The sequence below is a fragment of the Dermochelys coriacea genome, chromosome 7 (assembly GCF_009764565.3).
Source record: "Dermochelys coriacea isolate rDerCor1 chromosome 7, rDerCor1.pri.v4, whole genome shotgun sequence".
In the NCBI taxonomy this organism is placed as follows: Eukaryota; Metazoa; Chordata; order Testudines; family Dermochelyidae; genus Dermochelys; species Dermochelys coriacea.
The window spans coordinates 95,063,090-95,082,021 of NC_050074.1; the positions used below are offsets into that span (position 1 = coordinate 95,063,090).

General features: G+C 37.3%; 1 protein-coding gene across 5 annotated transcripts in view; it reads left to right on the forward strand.

Moving 5' to 3' along the window:
• The window catches only part of IDE (insulin degrading enzyme), a 98,013-nt gene that overhangs the window by 1,009 nt on the left and 78,072 nt on the right, over positions 1-18,932 (forward strand). For all 5 annotated transcript variants that reach the window (XM_043519584.1, XM_038408834.2, XM_043519585.1 and 2 more), the window contains exon 2: positions 17,732-17,916. In XM_043519584.1, coding sequence (XP_043375519.1) covers positions 17,757-17,916 — 160 coding nt within the window. In that variant the 5' untranslated portion in view covers positions 17,732-17,756. The remainder of the gene's footprint in view (positions 1-17,731; positions 17,917-18,932) is intronic.

The window sequence follows — 18,932 nt, forward strand, 5'->3', positions numbered from 1 at the left end:
TGGGGAGTGCTGGGAAAGGGTAGCCAACTAGCTAAATGTGGGACCCGATCACCTCTCTGCTCTCGTCGTGTGTATATTGTCCTGGGGTAGACTCTGTGCTTTAAGGAAGCTGGTAACATACCTTATATTGTTTCAGGGTAGCAGCCGTGTTAGTTTGTCTTTGCAAAAGGAAAAGGAGTACTTGTGGCACCTTAGAGACTCACAAATTTATTTGAGCATAAGCTTTCGTGAGCTACAGCTCACTTCATCGGATGCATTTGGTGGAAAATACCTTGTGTTGTTGAACTCGTCACTAAGGCCTTAATACTGCACCACACCATGTTGTAAAACATATGTAAAAGCATTTATTGCCTCTGATTATTTTATTCCAAATAGGTCAACATTTAGAAAAAATGACATTCAGTAGAGCTGGAGTTTTATTTCTGAGAACTGTGCTCTTATTTTAAAAATCAAGGTTCAGGGCACACTGTGAACTATTGTGGTATAACGTTATTTTCCCCATATGAATTGTGTTTTGCCAAATTGTAATATTTAATGTTGCATAACTTGTTACATCTATCTACAGAATAAACAGGATGTATGTTTCAACAGAAACTAGTTGTTCAGTTGTCAATGTTAGTATTTATGGGACTGTTGATGGGAAGGGCTTCTTCACTACATAACAAGATAATTGCTGGCTAGCATGGCATGGAATTAATTTTAATACTTCTGTGTGAGTTCTGTAGTTTAGATAGCAAACTTCAAACACCTTTATTGAGAGAAAAGATTGGTAACTGGGCTAACTGGAAAGTAGACTTTGTCTAAAGCAGCTGTTTCCCTTTAAACGATGTTTAGTGACTGCTGTCAATGTGTCAAATTTTAGGTGTGACATTATCATTCATAGTTACTTATAAAGCACCATAAGTGCATAGAGTACTTTATAAAGCACAGAAAAGGATGTTCTCTTTCCACAGAAGAACTTACATTTGTACACAAATGAGAAAACATGGAGCAACTGTTCAAGTGCAATGTACAAAAGATTCATAGAGGAAGTGAGTCTTAAAGAGGGATTTAAAGGAAGGGAGAGAGGGCATTTGGCTAATGAGAAGTGGAAGATTGTTTCAAGAGATGGTGGAGACCCAAGAGTGGGAGGAGTAGGGGGAAATGAGAACAGATGCAGTCTGGAGCAAGATTGTGCAAGTGAAAGCGAGGAGCTTGAAGTTGATATGGTAGAAAACAGGAAGCCAAAGAATATCTAGAGAGAGTTCAGCATGTGAAATGGTTTCAGAGTAGCAGCCGTGTTAGTCTGTATTCGCAAAAAGAAAAGGAGTACTTGTGGCACCTTAGAGACTAACAAATTTATTAGAGCATAAGCTTTCGTGAGCTACAGCTCACTTCATCGGATGCATTTGGTGGAAAAAACAGAGGAGAGATTTATATACATGTGAAATGGTTGGCAGATATTTAAAAATCCACTTGCCCACAGTGCGTAGGAAACGCTTCTGGGCAAGTATCATCAACTTTTACAGAATGTAAGGTTTCACTTGGGGTGGAAAAAAATTCTATTCATCATAATTACAAAGATAACCTACCAAATATAAGCTATTTCAGTGCTTTTCTGAGTATTTTTGAGACCGATATCTCCAGTGTTTCTCCTGTTACTGATTCATTTGCTAACCTACCCTAGAGTTAAAACTTACCAGAACTAGTCACTTTTCATTCCTTCTATTGGGAGCCAGTGGGCAGCAATGAAAGGGACAAGAACCGTGTCAGTTTCTTCTTTTGAAAGCTGAAAACAGTCACCAGAGCCTTTCACTAGAGGAGAGGGATCCAAAACAGAATGGAGGGTAGATCAGCAGTGACTCTTCTCTATGCTACCAGCCTTACAGCAGGAGATGGTAGGATGGGGGAGAACAGAGAGAGTGCTCTCCAGCAGCCAGAAGGTGCTTCAAATTTCAGACACCTACTAGCTGGAGACTACAAAAGATGGAGCTCACAGATAGGACGCAGGGACAATGCCCTAGAAAAAAATCCCAGCACCTTTCCCTTTCCCAGTATCAAGGAAGGGGATTAGGAAGGAGACTTGACTTCTCACTTTAGACCCCTTAGCTCTTACGTTTTCCATCAGATGCATCCGATGAAGTGAGCTGTAGCTCACGAAAGCTTATGCTCAAATAAATTTGTTAGTCTCTAAGGTGCCACAAGTCCTCCTTTTCTTTTTGTGAATACAGACTAACACGGCTGCTACTGTTTACTACTTGTTTTTCAAGCTTTGTGTATGAACAATTCGGTGGAAAGGCTAAGGGAATTTGGAATGGGGTGGATGAATGGGTGTGGGTTTGCTGATGGATGTGACAGAAAAGGAGAAGTTGATCAGAGATTTGAGAAATTCGAGAGAAAATATGGGGGAGGAGATAAAGAGAGGGTAGGACAAAAAAATGGAGGGAAAGAGACAACATGACAGTGAAACAGAAGAAAAGGTATATTATGATCTATTACAGGAAGAGAAAGTATGTAAGTGCAAGAAACTAGCTGTAGCAAATTACTAATCTTTTAGGTTCCAATCTTGCATGCATGTGTTCAACTTTATGTATGTGAGTAATGCTGCTGACTTCAGAAGGGCTCCCGGCAGGACAGAGATCTGTCTGTGTAGTGTCAGTTATAGAATCAGGACCTATATGGATAATAGACCAAAATGAGAGCATGAATAACACTTTCACATTAAATCTTTTCTCCACTCATCTTCTATTTTAAAAAAAAACAAACCATCTCCTTCTTATGCATCCCACATTCTCACCTCCAAGCCTTGCCCAGATTCTCACTAACTTTCCATCTCTCTTTCCCAATTGTCCTCTAATCCTAAACCTAACCCTTTTATATATAGTTATTCCCTATCCCATTAATCCTTTCATTAGACCTCCTAACCACCTCCTTCTTACCTTGTTCCCAGCACTGAAATCCTCTCTTAGGGCAAACAAAAGGTCACTTAGCGGTACTGATATCATGGCATCTGCAGGAATGGGATCCTTTTCTCTGTTTGTCATGTCTCTCTGGCTTATAGGGGCTTCATCCTGGGTAGGACTCAACAGTACATGAGGTGGGGTGTCACTTTGGGCCTGGTGCCATAAGTAGCCCCCGGGTCTGTGCGGGGTCCAGGAGGGGAAAGTGCAAAAGAAAGGTTGTTCACTCTTCGTTACCAGCAATGTAACTCCTGTTGCACTGAGCAGGAAATAAATCAGGGTCATTTCAGGTTATTGTCTAAGTCACCTACTATAAATAGAAAAGGAGTACTTGTGGCACCTTAGAGACTAACAAATGTATTTGAGCATAAGCTTTTGTGAGCTACAGCTACTATAAATACTTTCAGAACACTTGGGTTATCACATTCTGGGATGATATTTGTTTCTAATTTCTTTTTGATAGCATTGCATTAGATATAATGAATGTGTGTATTTTTATTTTGAGGTGTTAATGTTTTATTAAATTAGAAAGTTTCGTGAAAAATATTTCCATTTAACTGGGGCTAGACAGAGATTTGGTTTAATGGTTACTGTATCTACAAGTGCGTGGCATGCTGCTGCTAATAGACAGGTTTGTCCTCTCGCCCTCTATTCCATCTAGAGTCTGCCATAGGCTGTGGGCTGCTGTATGCTAATATGACAACACTTTGTATTCGTAATACGATATATTTTGTGTTCAACTTGTTTAAAAGTTGATTCAGATGGCTTCAAATTTAAAATAAAATTAACACAACTTGTTTCTGAGTTTTATATTGAATCATGATTATAATTACCTACATTAGCAAAGCCAAAAAACCTGTAGCTTTAATACTGAAAATTCTTTACTTACAATGTTGGTTTTACTAATAATAAAGTATGTTTGGAATTCTGCAAGATAGCACATCATAAGTAAATTATATTTTATGTAATTTTTGCTGGAGCTCATGAGCATTTCTTTTTTTCTTTTTTCTTTTTCTTTTTTTTATGCGTGGCTAACTTTTGTAAAGTGCTGAGTCTTGTATATATGTTGGGTTTGTCAAAGATCTAATGTTATAGGCAGTTGTTTTAGGAGGATTATGCTGAATAATAGAGTTCTCCTTTAGAATCTAACTAAAGAAAAATTCTGGACAATTCTTTTCATTACCCCCTTTCCCTTCTGAATACTCTCAAATTCTTCATCTTGGTATACTTGGGTCAGATTCTCTCACCAATTCTCAGCCTTTTTTGTACTTGAATTGCTTTTTTACATTTTAACCAAGATGTTTGTTGATAGCAAATAGTTCATACTGAATATACTGTATCTGTTTTGTGAAGTCAGTCTGTAGCAATTTGCACATTTAAGAGCTTCTATAAATAACCATCTAATCAACGTAACTTAGGCCTGGTTAGAAGCCACACTGTTCCTCACCTACTGCTTCCTCTAAAACTGGCCATAATCTTTTGACAGTTTCATTGTGATTTTTTTTTTCCCCCCCCCCCTGGGACTAATGATGACTTTATACCTCTGTAATTATTCTCCTTTGTTCAAGATTGGTGTAACTGTTGCCTTTTAGCCAGTCATCTGGAACCTCCTCTTGCTCCCATACCTTTTTATATATATTTTCCTAGTGTTTTGTTAACACTTGTCCAGTCAACGTTAGCATCTCAAATGTTTTGTTGTCTCTTTCTGCCCACTTTCAACTGCTTTCCCATTTTCAACTGCTTCACTACTCTTTTTGTTTGTTTTTTCTGTTAGTGGTTCAAGTGCTGACATCTGTTCTGCCTTGCAAGGTGTCCTGTTCATTTAGCATGTCTAGAATGTTTGCATTTGGATGAATTACAGGGTTCAACAATTTGTCAAGATGCTAACAACATAAAAATGGCCATACTGGGTCAGACCAATGGTTTATCTAGCCCGGTGTCCTGTCTTCCAACAGTGGCCAGTGCCAGATGCTTCAGAGGGAATGAACAGAATAGGGCATTTATCAAGTGATTCATCCCATTGTACAGTCCCAACTTCCAGCAGTCTAAGAGTTGGGGACGCACACAGCATGGGGTTGTGTCCATGATCATCTTGACTACTAGCCATTGATGGACCTATTCTCCATGAGCTTATCTAATTCTTCTTTGAACCCAGTTATAGTTTTGGCCTTCACAACATCTCCTGGCAATGAGTTCCACTGGTGGAATATACGTTGCATGAAGAAGTACTTCCTTGTGTTTGTTTTTAAACATGCTGCTTATTAGTTTCATTAGGTGACCCCCTGGTTCTTGGGTTATGTGAAGGGGTAAATAAAACTCCCTTCACTTTCTCCACACAATACTTGATTTTATAAACTTTTTTTTTTTTTTTTAACCAGTCACCCAGTTTTGTGAGATCCCTTTGTAACTTTTCGGAGTCAGCTTTGGACTTAACTACCTTGACTAATTTTGTATCATCTGCAAATTTTGCCACCTCACAGTTCACTCCCTTTTTTCCAGATCATTTATGAATATGTTGAACAGCACAGATCCTTGGGGGACCTTGCTATTTACCTCTTTCCATTGTGAAATCTGAGCACTTATTCCTATCCTTTGGTTAAAAGATAGGAAACGGTTACTAATCCATGAGGGGACCTTCCCTCTTATCCCGTGATAGCTTACTTTGATAAAGAACCTTTTGATGTGGGATCTTCTCAAAGGCTTTTTGAAAGTTCAGGTACACTATCAATTTGATCACCTGTGTCCACATTCCTGTTGACTCTATTAAAATTCTTTGAGGGATTGGTGAAGCATGGTTTTACCTTTACATGTTGAGTCTTCCCTACGATTTCATGTTCATCTATGTGTCTGATTATTCTTTTCATTGGTATAATTTCAACCAATTTGCTTGGTACTGAAATTAGTCTTACTGGCCTGTGATTGTCAAGATCTCTTCTGGAGCCTTTTAAAAATGTTATATTGGCTATCCTTCAGTCATCTGGTATAGAGGCTGATTTAAGCAGTAGGTTACATACCACAGTTGCTAGTAATTCTGTGATTTCATATTTGAGTTCCTTCAGAATTCTTGATTGAATACAATCTGGTCCTGGTGATTTATTACTGTTTACCATTTTCCCCCAAAATCTCCTCTATAGACACCTCAATCTGGGACAGTTCCTCAGATTTGTCACCTTAGAAGAATGGCTCATGTGTGGGAATCTCCTTCACATCATCTGTGGTGAAGACTGATGCAAAGAATTCATTTAGCTTCTCTGCAACAGCCTTGTCTTCCTTGAGTGATCCTTTAGCACCTTAATTGTCCATTGGCGCCACTGATTGTTTGGCAGACTTCCTGCTTCTGATGTACTTAAAAGTTTTTTGTGTCTTTTGCTAGTTGCTTTTCAAATTCTTTTTTGACTCCCTAATTATACTTTTACAATTGACTTGCCAGAGTTGATGCTCCTTTCTATTTTCCTCAGTAGGATTTGACTTCAATTTTTAAAGGAAGTCTTTTTACCTCTGTCTCTCTTTTAATCTGTTAAGCCATGGTGGCATTTTTTGCTCCTCTTACTGTTTTTGTTTTGTTTCATTTTATTTTTTTAAATTTTGGGTCTGTATTTAGTTTGAGCCTCTATTTATGGTGTTTCCCTGCAGCTATATTCATGTCTTGGACCAGATCCTGTGTGTCATTTAGGACTAAATCAAGAATTGCCTCTCCCCTTGAGGGTTCCAGGATTAGTTGCTCCAAGAAACAGTCATTAATGATGTCTAGAAATTTTATCTCTGAATCCTGTCCTGAGGTGACATGTGTCTAGTCAATACGGGGATAGTTGAAGTCCCTCATTATTACTATGCTTTGTTTTTTTTAATTTTTGTAGCTTCTCTTATCTCCCTGAGCATTTCTCAATCACTGTGACCATCCTGGACAGGTGGTCAGTATTTATGGTCCCACTGCTATAATGCTCGTTCTGTACATTCAGCATGTCTTGGGCATTTATTGTCAGTTCACTGGTAGCCTTTATTACTGTTACAATCAGGCCAACAATGCATTTCCATTCAACTTAATCCTTTGTATATTGTTTTCATATCTTGTTTTCTTGCTGACTCCTCTAGTTGTTGAGTCTCTTACTTGTCTAGTCTGTGATTTCTATACCACTTTGCACGATGCTTTTATTACTTCCATTATCCCAGCATTCTTGATTTGTTTACATTTTTCCTGTAATATTCTTGTTTTGTTGCTTGTCCAGCTTTTCCTTGTTTTCTTATGCCTTCCAATAACCTTCTGTGCTGTATTGCTGCATTACATGAAACAAACATCAGAAGGCTGGAAGTAGTAGAGATGAGAGCTCTTCAGAAAATGGTAGGTGTAAAGTGGAATGATTTTAAGAGAAATCAAGTTAGAAGTGATGTGAAGTCCGGGTATGGGATTGGCTGTAATAGAAAAGATTATAATGGTGGGGACCCTGGAGAAGACAAACAGATGATAGAATGCTAAAGAAAATAATGCATACATAATCAAGGTCAGTCAGACCTAGAAGCTGACCACAGACTAGATAGTGAATCATGTATGTTTACATGACTGGGATGGATTTAATGGAGGAATAACCCAGGGACAGGAATGAATGGCGAAACTGTACTACTCTCTCTGTCTGTAAAGATGCTTTGGATGGTAAACAAGAAAATAAATAACTGTTTGTTTTTTTTTAATTTTTAGACAACCTTGAAAATGGTCATTGGTGTCCCACTTTCAAGTGCCTCTTCATAATTTATTCCATTTAATTTCAAGCACTGTTGTAAAAGGTGCAATGAGATGTATTTGGAGATTACATTAAAAATATTGGGAAAAGACTGGTTTCACGTTTGCTACTTTTGAAAGCCTGTAATTTTAAGGTGAACTTGGATAAAGTTTATTTACTTACATTTTGAGTGTGTGCTTAAGATACTCAGTTTGGTGCAGTTTTAAAAACAGATGGGAAAACTAGATTAGGGTGGTACAGTAATTTGTTTTGTTGCCTCCTGTGTTTGTCAAATCTGAAATTAAATTTTTTGTAAACTCTTTAGGGACTGATGGTAAAAGTGATGAGAAAATTTTTTGGTTAAATTCCCTGGTGTAGACATTGCCCTTTACTTCTCTGGAAAATTATGTGGAGTCAACGGGAGGAAAATAGAAGTAAATTTTGAATTGTGGCAAGATGGGAACTTGCTCAAAATGCACCAGATAAGCACTAATTTTCAAAGTAATGATCATCCCCAAATTTAGCTTTTTGAAACAGTAGAGTAAGTTGACTTCTGGGTTAGCCATATTCTCAAGAATAAAATTAGGATAAACATTCTGATTTTGTAAGACCAGAGTTTTCAGTATGTGTTTATATATATATATATAAAATTTTTTTTTTTAGTGGAGTTGATGAATTATACTTACTAATTGCAGAACTTTTTGTGAGGGGTATTTGCCAAATGATATCAAATTTTATGATTAATTCCTGCTAATTCCTTGTGGGCAGAAGAATCTAATATATGTTCAAAATTTTGAACAGTTTGCATACATTTTGATAACGGACAATATTAGTTATTTAACTTCAGCTTAGCGTGATATTGGGGAGTTAGGCAAATTCTTTGACCTCTGAATTTAGGTAAGATAGCTATTGAAGCTATGGAAGTGTAATATTTTTAAAGAATCCTAATTCCCAAATTTGCAAGAAGTAGAAAATCATATGTTAACCAGGAATAAGGGGAGCATAATAGCTTTGGTGTACATTTGAACTAGTGATATAAGAAATAAGAGTAAAATATTCTGCAGCATCCTTTATAATAATGTTTTGTTATGTTAGCTTGCTTTTATTTGTAGAAAAGTACTCCAATTTTATTCCAATTTATTGTTAGAATTTTATTTTTCTGTGATGTCAGAATTTTGATAAAACATTTGATTGTTAGTTTAAGAAAATACTTAATTATTAACTCATTTTAACCAATGCAGTTATAGCATGCAAATGAATTGAGGGAAGGTGAAGAGAGGAGGCTGATTATTGGATGACATACCTCTAGTGTCACTATTACATTGGTAAGGATGTCACAATCCTTCCATCTGGTGATGAACTGTTCCAAGAGCACTAGTGGATGTGTGAGATAAAGGGGCAGGAGAAAAGACAAACAAGAGAATGGGGATCTATTCTAATATCGCAGCTCCACCAGAATATAATGAGTTTTTCAACAAATTCTCCAGAGCACTCAATTCAGCACTATCTTCTCTGTAAAAGAGGTGAGAAACAAATTCACCATGATCCCTGCTAGCTGGGAGACCTGCAGCTCAGAGCCTTCTACTGAAAACACCCAGCTCCTGAGAGTTTCACGCCAGGCACTGCTGGCAAAAAATGTAAACGTAGGTGGATTAGTGAAAATGCAGCGAGTATAGACTAATGATGGAGATCTAGATAAATTGAGAACATAGGCAGGTATTGGCTCATCATAAACTTCAATCCATGGCAACTACTGGGTAATGAGATCTGGAATAAAAACATAATGTGTGGGTGTGTGTATATATAAGGAATACAAACACAGTTTGCAGAATTTGGAACAGATGAAAAATTTGGAAATGATAGTAGATCACAATCGTGATCTTTATATAATGCCAAGGACACTTTTGGAGTTCAAATAATAATTGTAGTGTATTCAGTGTAGTATAATGGTGGTGTACTCAAAAAGGGATATGAAACATGAGCTGAAAAAGGAGTAACAAAAATTGTGCTGTTTGTTCATCAGTTGATATAGACATGGTTTGAGTATGGCTCAGCACACCAGAGATATGCATTCATAGTAAAACTATGATTATCTGAAGGTCTCAGGGGAAACCCAAAACCTTCAGATAACTGGAGGAGCTCACCAAGCACAGTCTTCAAAATCTGCAGAGCTGGCATCCCCACTCTAGCCATTCAGCTTGATTCTCTAGAGCTGATTGTTGTTTATAGATGTTCATCTGCCTTAGCAAGACTTGTGGATAATGTGTAGGCCCCTACCAAATTCACGGTCCATTTTGGTCAATTTTGATCAATTTCACAGTCATAGGATTTTAAAAATAGTAAATTTCATGGTTTCAGATATTTAAATCTGAAATTTCACAGTGTTGTAACTGTAGAGGTCCTGACCCAAAAGACCGTTGTGGGAGAGTCACAAGGTTATTATAGGAGGGTTGCGGTATTGCCACCCTTACTTCTGCGCTGCTGCCTTCAGACCTGGTCTGCCGGAGAGTGAGGTTTCTGGCCAATGGCCCACCTCTGAACGTGAGTGCAGATGTAAGTTTGGGAAACACTGGTCTCCCCAATGAACTCTGTATAGTATAGGGTAAAAGTACACAAAAGACCAGATTTCCCAGTCCGTGGCGTGTTTTTCAGAGCCGTGAATTTGGTAGGGCCTTACTAATATGGCTTAAACATATACATCCTGTTGATCCAGCAGATCTTGAAGAAAATTTTGAAGCCAGTGCTCAGCAAGCCATTTCTTTTGGCTATGCACCAAAATTTTTGCTTTGTTGTCAAATGGTAACTGGGTTTCAAATACTGTAAATTAGGTTTAACTATATTGGCTAATGTGCCAACTGTATTTTCATCTAAAATAACTATAGATTGACATAGGTATCACATTCAGTTTAAAAATTAAAACCCCAGTCCTGGAATAAGTTTTTCACAGGTGGACCTCAGCAGTCTCTCAGAGCCCCATTGAAATCAGTGAGGCTCTGTGGGGATGCAGAGGTCCACCTGCATGAATCTCATTGCAGAAAAAACATGCTTTTACTTACTTGTAAAATAGAAATCAACAGGCATTTTTCCTCAGTACCTGATCTATTATACTGAAGAGGGCATTTTGGTGAGAGGGGGACATGAGTACTTTATGTATCCCCCATCATTGAATGTGAGCCTGCTTTCTGCTCAGCCTATTCTTTGCATTCACATGTTATCCTGCCCTCTGTTTAGGTCTTCTCCTCACTTGCACGTTTTGAGCAAGCAGCACAATTGGCAAAATGCTGTACAAAGGAAAATTTTCTTGCTGCTGCGTGTATTTTGTTGGGCCATTTGATGTTGGTATAGTTTTGTGGCAATACTATGAAAGTATCTTAATTTAAAAAATATTATTTTAAATTGTTTAGAATAATGAGTCTTCTCCAAATAGCTAAGACATTTTGTGGGTCATCATCGTTGCTGCTCAACTTAGTGGTGGTCATACCAGCAACAGAGATATTAGCTTAGTACTAGCATTTTAGGAGGGGAGCCAGCACTTTTTGGAATTGGGCAACTTACCCGAAAGTACAAATGAGGGGAAAGAGGCAAGTAAGTTTTAGAAGGGCAGACAGAAAACCTGTCTTCTAGAAGGAAGCATAGGTTTGATCTGAAAGTTTAGCTTGTAAAATGCTTTGGGATCTTTGGGTGAAAAGCACTGGAGAATTACCTGGTAGTAGTATACCCAGAAACAATCTTAAGAGAACATTAAGGTTGCACAATAAAGCATTCATAAGTAAGGAAATGCCATTTCACGCCTTGTAATTTTATTCAATCCTTTTTTATTTAGACTGATTTCATTGTAAAAATGTTCAAACATATTTCCATTGCCTTTGATATGCCATATATGTTTTCTTCTCACCAAAAGTTATATTTTAATAATTCAGCACCCAGAAGGCTTAGTATTCTTGGTGGATGGCACTTGCCTCATCATATATTTCATTTTGTCTCTTTCATAAGCCCAAGTCTGTTGACCTTCCAGGCATTGTGGGGGAGGGAGGAGAAACTATCTATTTATTCTGGTTTTTTTCCCCCCGAGTTGCATTTGGTGCAGCCGGCTATGTTTTGGGTGTGTGCATGTGGCTTTGCTTTTTTTTTTTTTTTTTTAAATGGATTTATTTCCTATCCTGCTTAACTGTTAGGGCCCAATCCTGTGAACCCCAGTATAAGTACAACTTGCTCTTCCTAATAGGCTTATTGATATGACGAGGAAGGGCATGCAAGATCAATCCTTTGTTTTGGAATGAGGGGGGTGGGAGAAGTAAGCCTAACTGTACCCAATTTTGCATGCTAAACTAGAGGTAAGTTGTGAAGGAGATAGAAACAGAGAATTGGTATTATGACAGTATCCTCTGTGGTCCTTCACAAGGTATCAGTTGAAATGTATGGGATTTCACAGTGGGCATAGCATTTCGTGAGTCACCATTGTAGATGACACGTTTCGGAGTGGAAGCCATGTTAGTCTGTATCAGCAATAAGAGTCGAGGAGTACTTGTGGCACCTTAGAGTCTAATTTATTAGGGCATAAGTTTTCGTGGGCTAAACCCATGCCCAAATAAATTTTAGTCTCTAAGGTGCCACAAGTACTCCTCGACTCAATGTAGATGAATCATTAAAGCTAATGATAAAACTTCATGACTTGAGGGTGTGGGTTCAAAATAATAAGGAAGTAGCAGGTGCCAAAAAAAAACAGGTGTATCATCATCAAACACAGGGTATAAAGTGTGTGGAACACACTTCCAAGATTAATGCACCAGTAAGCTACCAGTATGTTGAAATCTGAAACCGAATTAGACATACATTTAACTAAAAAGGGTAGAATGCAAAATGTTTGTTAATTGAATAGTTAAGGTGAAATCAAGGGTTTCAGGAGCCTCCTTTGTTTTTCTATATTCTCTGTTGTCTGGCATACCAGATTGAACTGATGTTAAGTACTGTTTAAATTTTCAAATATTTAACAAATAGAGCAGTATTGCTTTTGTTTAAGAGGAACCCAGTTACTGTGGAGCATTTCTAATTAGTTCTCTAATTCTGTGAACTAGAAGTCAGGTTTTTTGTAGCAGTCTGTATGCATTATAGCGTAGCATTAATAATACTGAGGCATAACAAGGAACATAGGAATTACTATAATGGATCAGACCAGTGGTCCATATAGTCCCATATCCAGTCGTTGACAAGTGGCCAATAGTAGCTGCTTCATTTCAGAGGATGACCTCGTGCAGTAAGCAATTATGGGATAACTTGTGAACCCTGAGAACAACCAGCTCAGCCACTGTACAGGATAAAATTTGGTAGATAGTCTAGTTTTAAACTAGAATTTAGACACTGGGATTGCTATTGTTGTGTGTGTCAATACTTATATTTGATTGTAACATTGATATTAGAATGAAACTGTTTTATAATTTGTAATGTGATAGTGCCCTTTTTGCTAGTAGAAATGTCTACATTTTTAGAAAGCAATCTCCTACATGCTTGCAAGAGTTCATGTTCCTCACTGTTTAGAGGTATACTGATTCTAATTGTTCTCTTCTGATGCTTTCTGTATTCAGTATCTCTATCTAAAAATAGAGTAGTAAAGTTTTGCCCTTATTTAAGGATACCTCATTACTTATTTTATAAAGCTTTCAAAGGGAGTGGAGTAAAGAAGGTTATGTTTTCAAAAGTTTCAGGTGTTTCAACATTTGATGCTCACATTGTTGCCTTACTTGACTGAGCGTATGTCTACACAGCAAGGAAAAAACCCTTGGCAGGCCCATGCCAGCCAACTCGGGCTCGTGGGGCTCAGGCTGTGGGGCTATTTCACTGCTATGTAGACTCCTGGGCTCTGGCTGGAGCCTGAGCTCTGGGACCCTGTTGTGTGGGAGGTGTTGGGGTCACCCTGCAGTATAACCCAGGCTGGTAAGAGCCAAGGTGAGGCTTGCTGGCTGCAGCACATCCAAAGACATAGTTGGGAGTGACTTGTATGCTGGAGGTTGTGAGCAGTCCAGACTGGAGGCTACAGCAGCAAAGCAAAGCATCCCAGGTTGGAGAGCAGGGATGACACAGCCAGTCATTAGTCTGGATTGTACCCTTGATATGTCACAGTAGTAAAATCAAATCTAATCATTAATAGCTCCAGTGAGGGAATCCTAATCTTTTTGTTCTAGTCAAAAACTACACTGACCATCTATCAAATTTTACCTTGTATAAGAATGGCTTGGTTCTGATCCTTTTTTTTATTTTATTCAAAGTAAACTTTTGATTTTTATTATTCAAAATTTATTATTTTTACAAAGTATAGTAGAGAGAAGGAAAAAATTAACTGATTCTAAGTTTGCTAGTGACAACAAGATCCTGTTTTTTAATTAAACACATTTACAAAGGCAGTATTTCTAGGATAGGTTCCCTGGAATTTTTACAGTTCTTCTTGGGCAGTCTCTATGACCAATTTATAGTGAATTCAGTGGTATTAAATGGTCTAAACTTGCAGAAATTTGGCTCTTGAATTTTTATTTTTTTCTGATCATAACATATACTTCGCCTGTAATACTTTTAGCTCTTTTACTACATTAGAATTCTAATGACTGAAACAAAATATCCACCACAAGATGATGACTTGGACACTGAATAATTTGAGGATTATGGATTTTCCACTGATGTTCTAAAATGGTTTTAAAAACCCACCACTAAATTAACTATGAAAGTCCTTAGGAGTTTCCAGGTGTTATCAAACTTTTTCATATTGCAAGCCATACTGTAGTAGAGAGTCTGATAGACAATCTCCCCTCTTGTTTTCAGTCATGTGGACCACCTTCCCTTCATATGTAATCATGTAACATTTATGTGACAGCAACAATTGCTTATAGTGAAAAGTAATATTAGAAAAATATATATTTAGCTGTATTTTAATGCAATTTTTAGTGTCTGGAAACAAGCGGGATAGACAGCACCATATGAAAAGCCAACTTTGTGGTCTACCAGTAAGTCCTCTATGAACCATAATTTGGGAACGCTGGTTAGAGTCTGGAGTTTGGAAAAGAGGAGGCTATAAAGTATATCTTATTGTGCTGTCTGTTGCACATTTAAAAACACTTTTCCTATTGAACTGATCAAGAGATGAGGAATGTAATTTACTACTTGTTAACCATCTAATAGTGTAATTAGTTTACTTTTTTCCTCACAGAATATATTAAATATAATTTTGACTACTCTTGGCTCGCTGAGTTTAGTAAATAAAGTAACTTAAAATCATACAAAATATAGACTGCATTATATGTTGTCTTAAAACCTCTTGTATAATGTCTTTGAAAGGCTCAGTTGTTCAGTTCTGTTTTCCTTTCTGCAGAGGTGCTGTGTTGTTTTAAGTTATATGTCAACTTATAAGGGCTATTGAATTTAAAAATGCTCTAACAATCTCAGCCAGGATAGAAATGGGTCTATATTTCTAGACTTTTGACCTGGAGACATAGTGCCTCATACAGAATTAAGTTTTTCATTTTGAGGAACCTATGAACCCTGAAGTACTAATGATGACTGTCTCTTTTTCTTCTTGTTTAACTAGAAACATACAGGTTTCAGAGGTGTAGCTGTGTTAGTCTGTATCAGTAAAAACGAGGAGTCCTTGTGGCACCTTAGAGACTAACAAATTTATTTGGGCATGAGCTTGCGTGAGATATAACCCACTTCATCAGATGCATGGAGTATAAAATACAGTAAGTATGTGTGTGTGTGTGTGTGTGTGTGTATGTATGTATATATATAGAGAGAGAGAGAGAGAGAGCACACGAAAAGATGGGAATTGCCTTACCAAGTGGGGGTCAAAGAGGATGTGACCCATTTCTGGCAGTTGACAAGAAGGGGTGAGTATCAACAGAGGGATGGGCCCACATCCACTTTGATTTGGCCTCGTTAGCACTACAAAAAGTAATTTTCCTTCTGTTGATATTCACCCCTTCTTGTCAACTGTTAGGGTGGATGTGGTCCATTGCCAATTGAATTGGCCTCCCTAGCACTGACCCCCCCCCCACTTAGTAAGGCAACTCCTATCTTTTCATGTGCTGTATATTTATACCTGCTTACTGTATTTTCCACTCCACGCATCTGATGAAGTAGTTATATCCCACGCAAGCTTATGCCCAAATAAATTTTAGTCTCTAAGGTGCCACAAGGACTCCTTGTTGTTAGAAACATACAGTAAAGGCCTTGCTCTAGAAGGTCTTGGAGCATTTGAATCATTCCAATTCTGGAGGTGTTAACATTCACCTCATGGTGATGCTCATAGTATCATCTTCAGCTACCCACAATATTTATTACACCTGTGGTGTAAATTACATACGTAGATGGTCCCAAGGTGGCCATCACTGTTTTGTCAAAGGGTGGTAATCTAGATGAATGATGACCTATACCACTTTTTTCCTTTTCCATACCAATATGGCTGTAGAAAGGGGAACTTTTAAGTTGTCCGCCATTTAGCAGTATTTTATTTAAATAAGCACTCTAATTTTCACCTCCAGAACTTCACTTCTGAAGTCTTTTAACATTCTAAAAAAATCAGTTGGTAAGCACAGATCACAAGAGAGCTAGTTAAAATATTATATGCTTTTATAAGCCGAATGGTATTTCACCTAATAAATGTCATGATTGAAGACATGGCACAGTAAATGTGTGGGGAGTTACATAATAATATTCTATATATAAAATATATTAAGTAGAGTCATTTTAGTGCCTTATAGTATACAGTGTTAAAGCTTCTGAAAATAAATGAATTTGGCTTTTGTTTTAGTGATGCCCAATGTGAGTTGAAGACAGGAGCAGCAATACTGTCAAACCATTTAAATTGCATATATTGTGCTTCTGATGGAACTGTACTTACAGCAGTTTTTATCATTAAACAAAGATTTATTACACAAGCTCATCATATCTGGAGGCTTAGGCTCAAATCTGGTTTAGCTCCCAAGCGAGTTTAGTTCGCTAGCTATTAACCAGTCTCTGGTCACTTAACAATATGTTGTTCCACAGACAAAAATGTTGTTTGTTTGACATTTCCTCTTACAAACAAGCCCTTCACTGAAACATTAATCTTGCAAAGCAGCATTAAGATTCATTGGCAGAGTTACATGTGGAAATTTAGTACCCGACTGCACTGTGCTGGCTTCAAACGTTACTCTCTCATTTCCCATTTCTCTGATTGCTTTATTTAAAAAGTATGTAGTTTTCAAATAAAATTGAACACTTTTTAAAAATCAAGATTCATGATTGGGATGTCTCATCTCTTTATTTTGGCAGGTTATCTAAAATTTAAAACAACGAGAATATTCCAAAATCTAACTTGGTGTTGAACATTTCAAAATATTGCTGCCATGCCAAGAGACTTGCTTACTGTATCTCTAGAACTAGTAAACTCTAAAAGCAGTTTTTAAGAATTGAGGCAGTTGAATTAGAACAGGAACCTGGGGAACGGGAAAGGTTGGATTTGTTCTTCAGTTTGCCAGTGATTTACTGTGAAACCTTGGGCAAATTATTTAACCCTTCCCTGGCTGTGTTTTCCCATCTATAAAATTGAGTTTTGGAAAAGTGCTTTGAGATCCTAGGATGAAAGGCAGTCTATGACAGCATAGTAATCTCCTTCATGATAGTAAACATACCTATTATTACTTCATGTTTTTTCTTTTGATTTTTAAGTATAGATTTTTGTAAAAATTTCAATATAAATACAAAGATATTTAAAATTAGGTTGAAGATGGATTTGGCAAGATTGTATTGTAGCCTTTAATTTTTTTTATTATAGTTGAATAGGGTGGCTGACGTGTATCTTTGGTAAGATATTAATTTTTTAATTACTGAGAGTGGAAGTTACAGTAGATGTGATCCAGTCCCATATGAAGTCTCCTGATTTTAATGGGAGTTGCAGATATTCAACATCTCTCTGAATCTGGACAATAATTCGGCATATAGGATAGGTTTTAAAGGTTCTGCACAGGGAATTAAGTTTTCCTCACAATTTATCCTCTGAGATAGTTAGCTAAATATAAATTAAGAATTTTAATTTCTACTATTTTCTTTTAGGCTTCAGAAGAATACCCATAACAAAATGAGCAATCCAGCTATTAAGAGAATAGCAAAGGAAATTATCAAATCACCTGAAGATAAGCGAGAATATCGTGGATTAGAACTGGAAAATGGCATCAAAGCAATGCTCATCTGCGACCCCACCACAGATAAGTCTTCAGCAGCACTTGATGTACACATAGGTATTTAATGAATTTATTTTGTATTCTGTTCCACTGGCTTTGCATTGCAAATAATTACTGCAGTACGTTTCTGTGAGGAGAAGGAATCCGACCTACTTTCAGTTTGCCACTAATTTCAGTGTTTTAGTTGCAAATAAACCAATGGTACATAGCACAAAATATGGTAGCATTTACAGAAGTTGTTTTCAGCAGGTTGCACAGCCTTCTATTACTGGGAGTTCCAGTTTTATTTCTCCATATATCCTGTTAGAAATTATTAGATCCAGTTAAATTTTCCTGATGTAAAACATGCTCAGTCAGTAATCAGACTTGTAATTTTAACCATATGATTATACATTCTGAGGGAGCCATTTTAAAAAAAAAAAAAAAGGGGGGGGGGAGGGGGATGGAGAAATCATTCTGTCTTGCTTTATCTACCATTCTAGATTTTTGTTTTATGCATGTTTATTGTAATGATGATGGGCAAGAAAAACAGCATCCAAGAGGAAAACCTTAATCTTTGTCTACACTGGAACACTCAGGAGAATTAAGGTGAATTAACTGAAAGTGTGAAGTTAACTTGCACAAATTAAAGTTCCTTTAACCATCATGTGGATGTTCCCATCCAGAAGTAAAGTGGCTTTAGTTCACTCTATCTTAATCTGGAGGAATACAGATAATTAAATCACTTTTTCTTCTGAATGAGAGCATCCACACACGGTTTTAAATAGTCTTAAATTTATGCACATTTAACTTTACACCTTTAGTTAATTCATCATAACTTTTCTGAGCGTGTTCCCATGTAGAAAAGCCCTTAGAGTATGGACATAAAGTGCCTGGGGTGGAAAAACAAAGGCAATTAATCTGCTTCTGACTCTGACAGTAACAGAAAAGCAATCTTTTCCTAGATCTGAGAAGTCTAAGATATTTCTCTATTCAGATATAGCTTTCAGGAAAGATGTGTGTTACAAATTTAGTGTCTAGACTTTTTCATATCTACACACTTCAGAGAATAGCTAGCTAGCCTCGCCAATGTT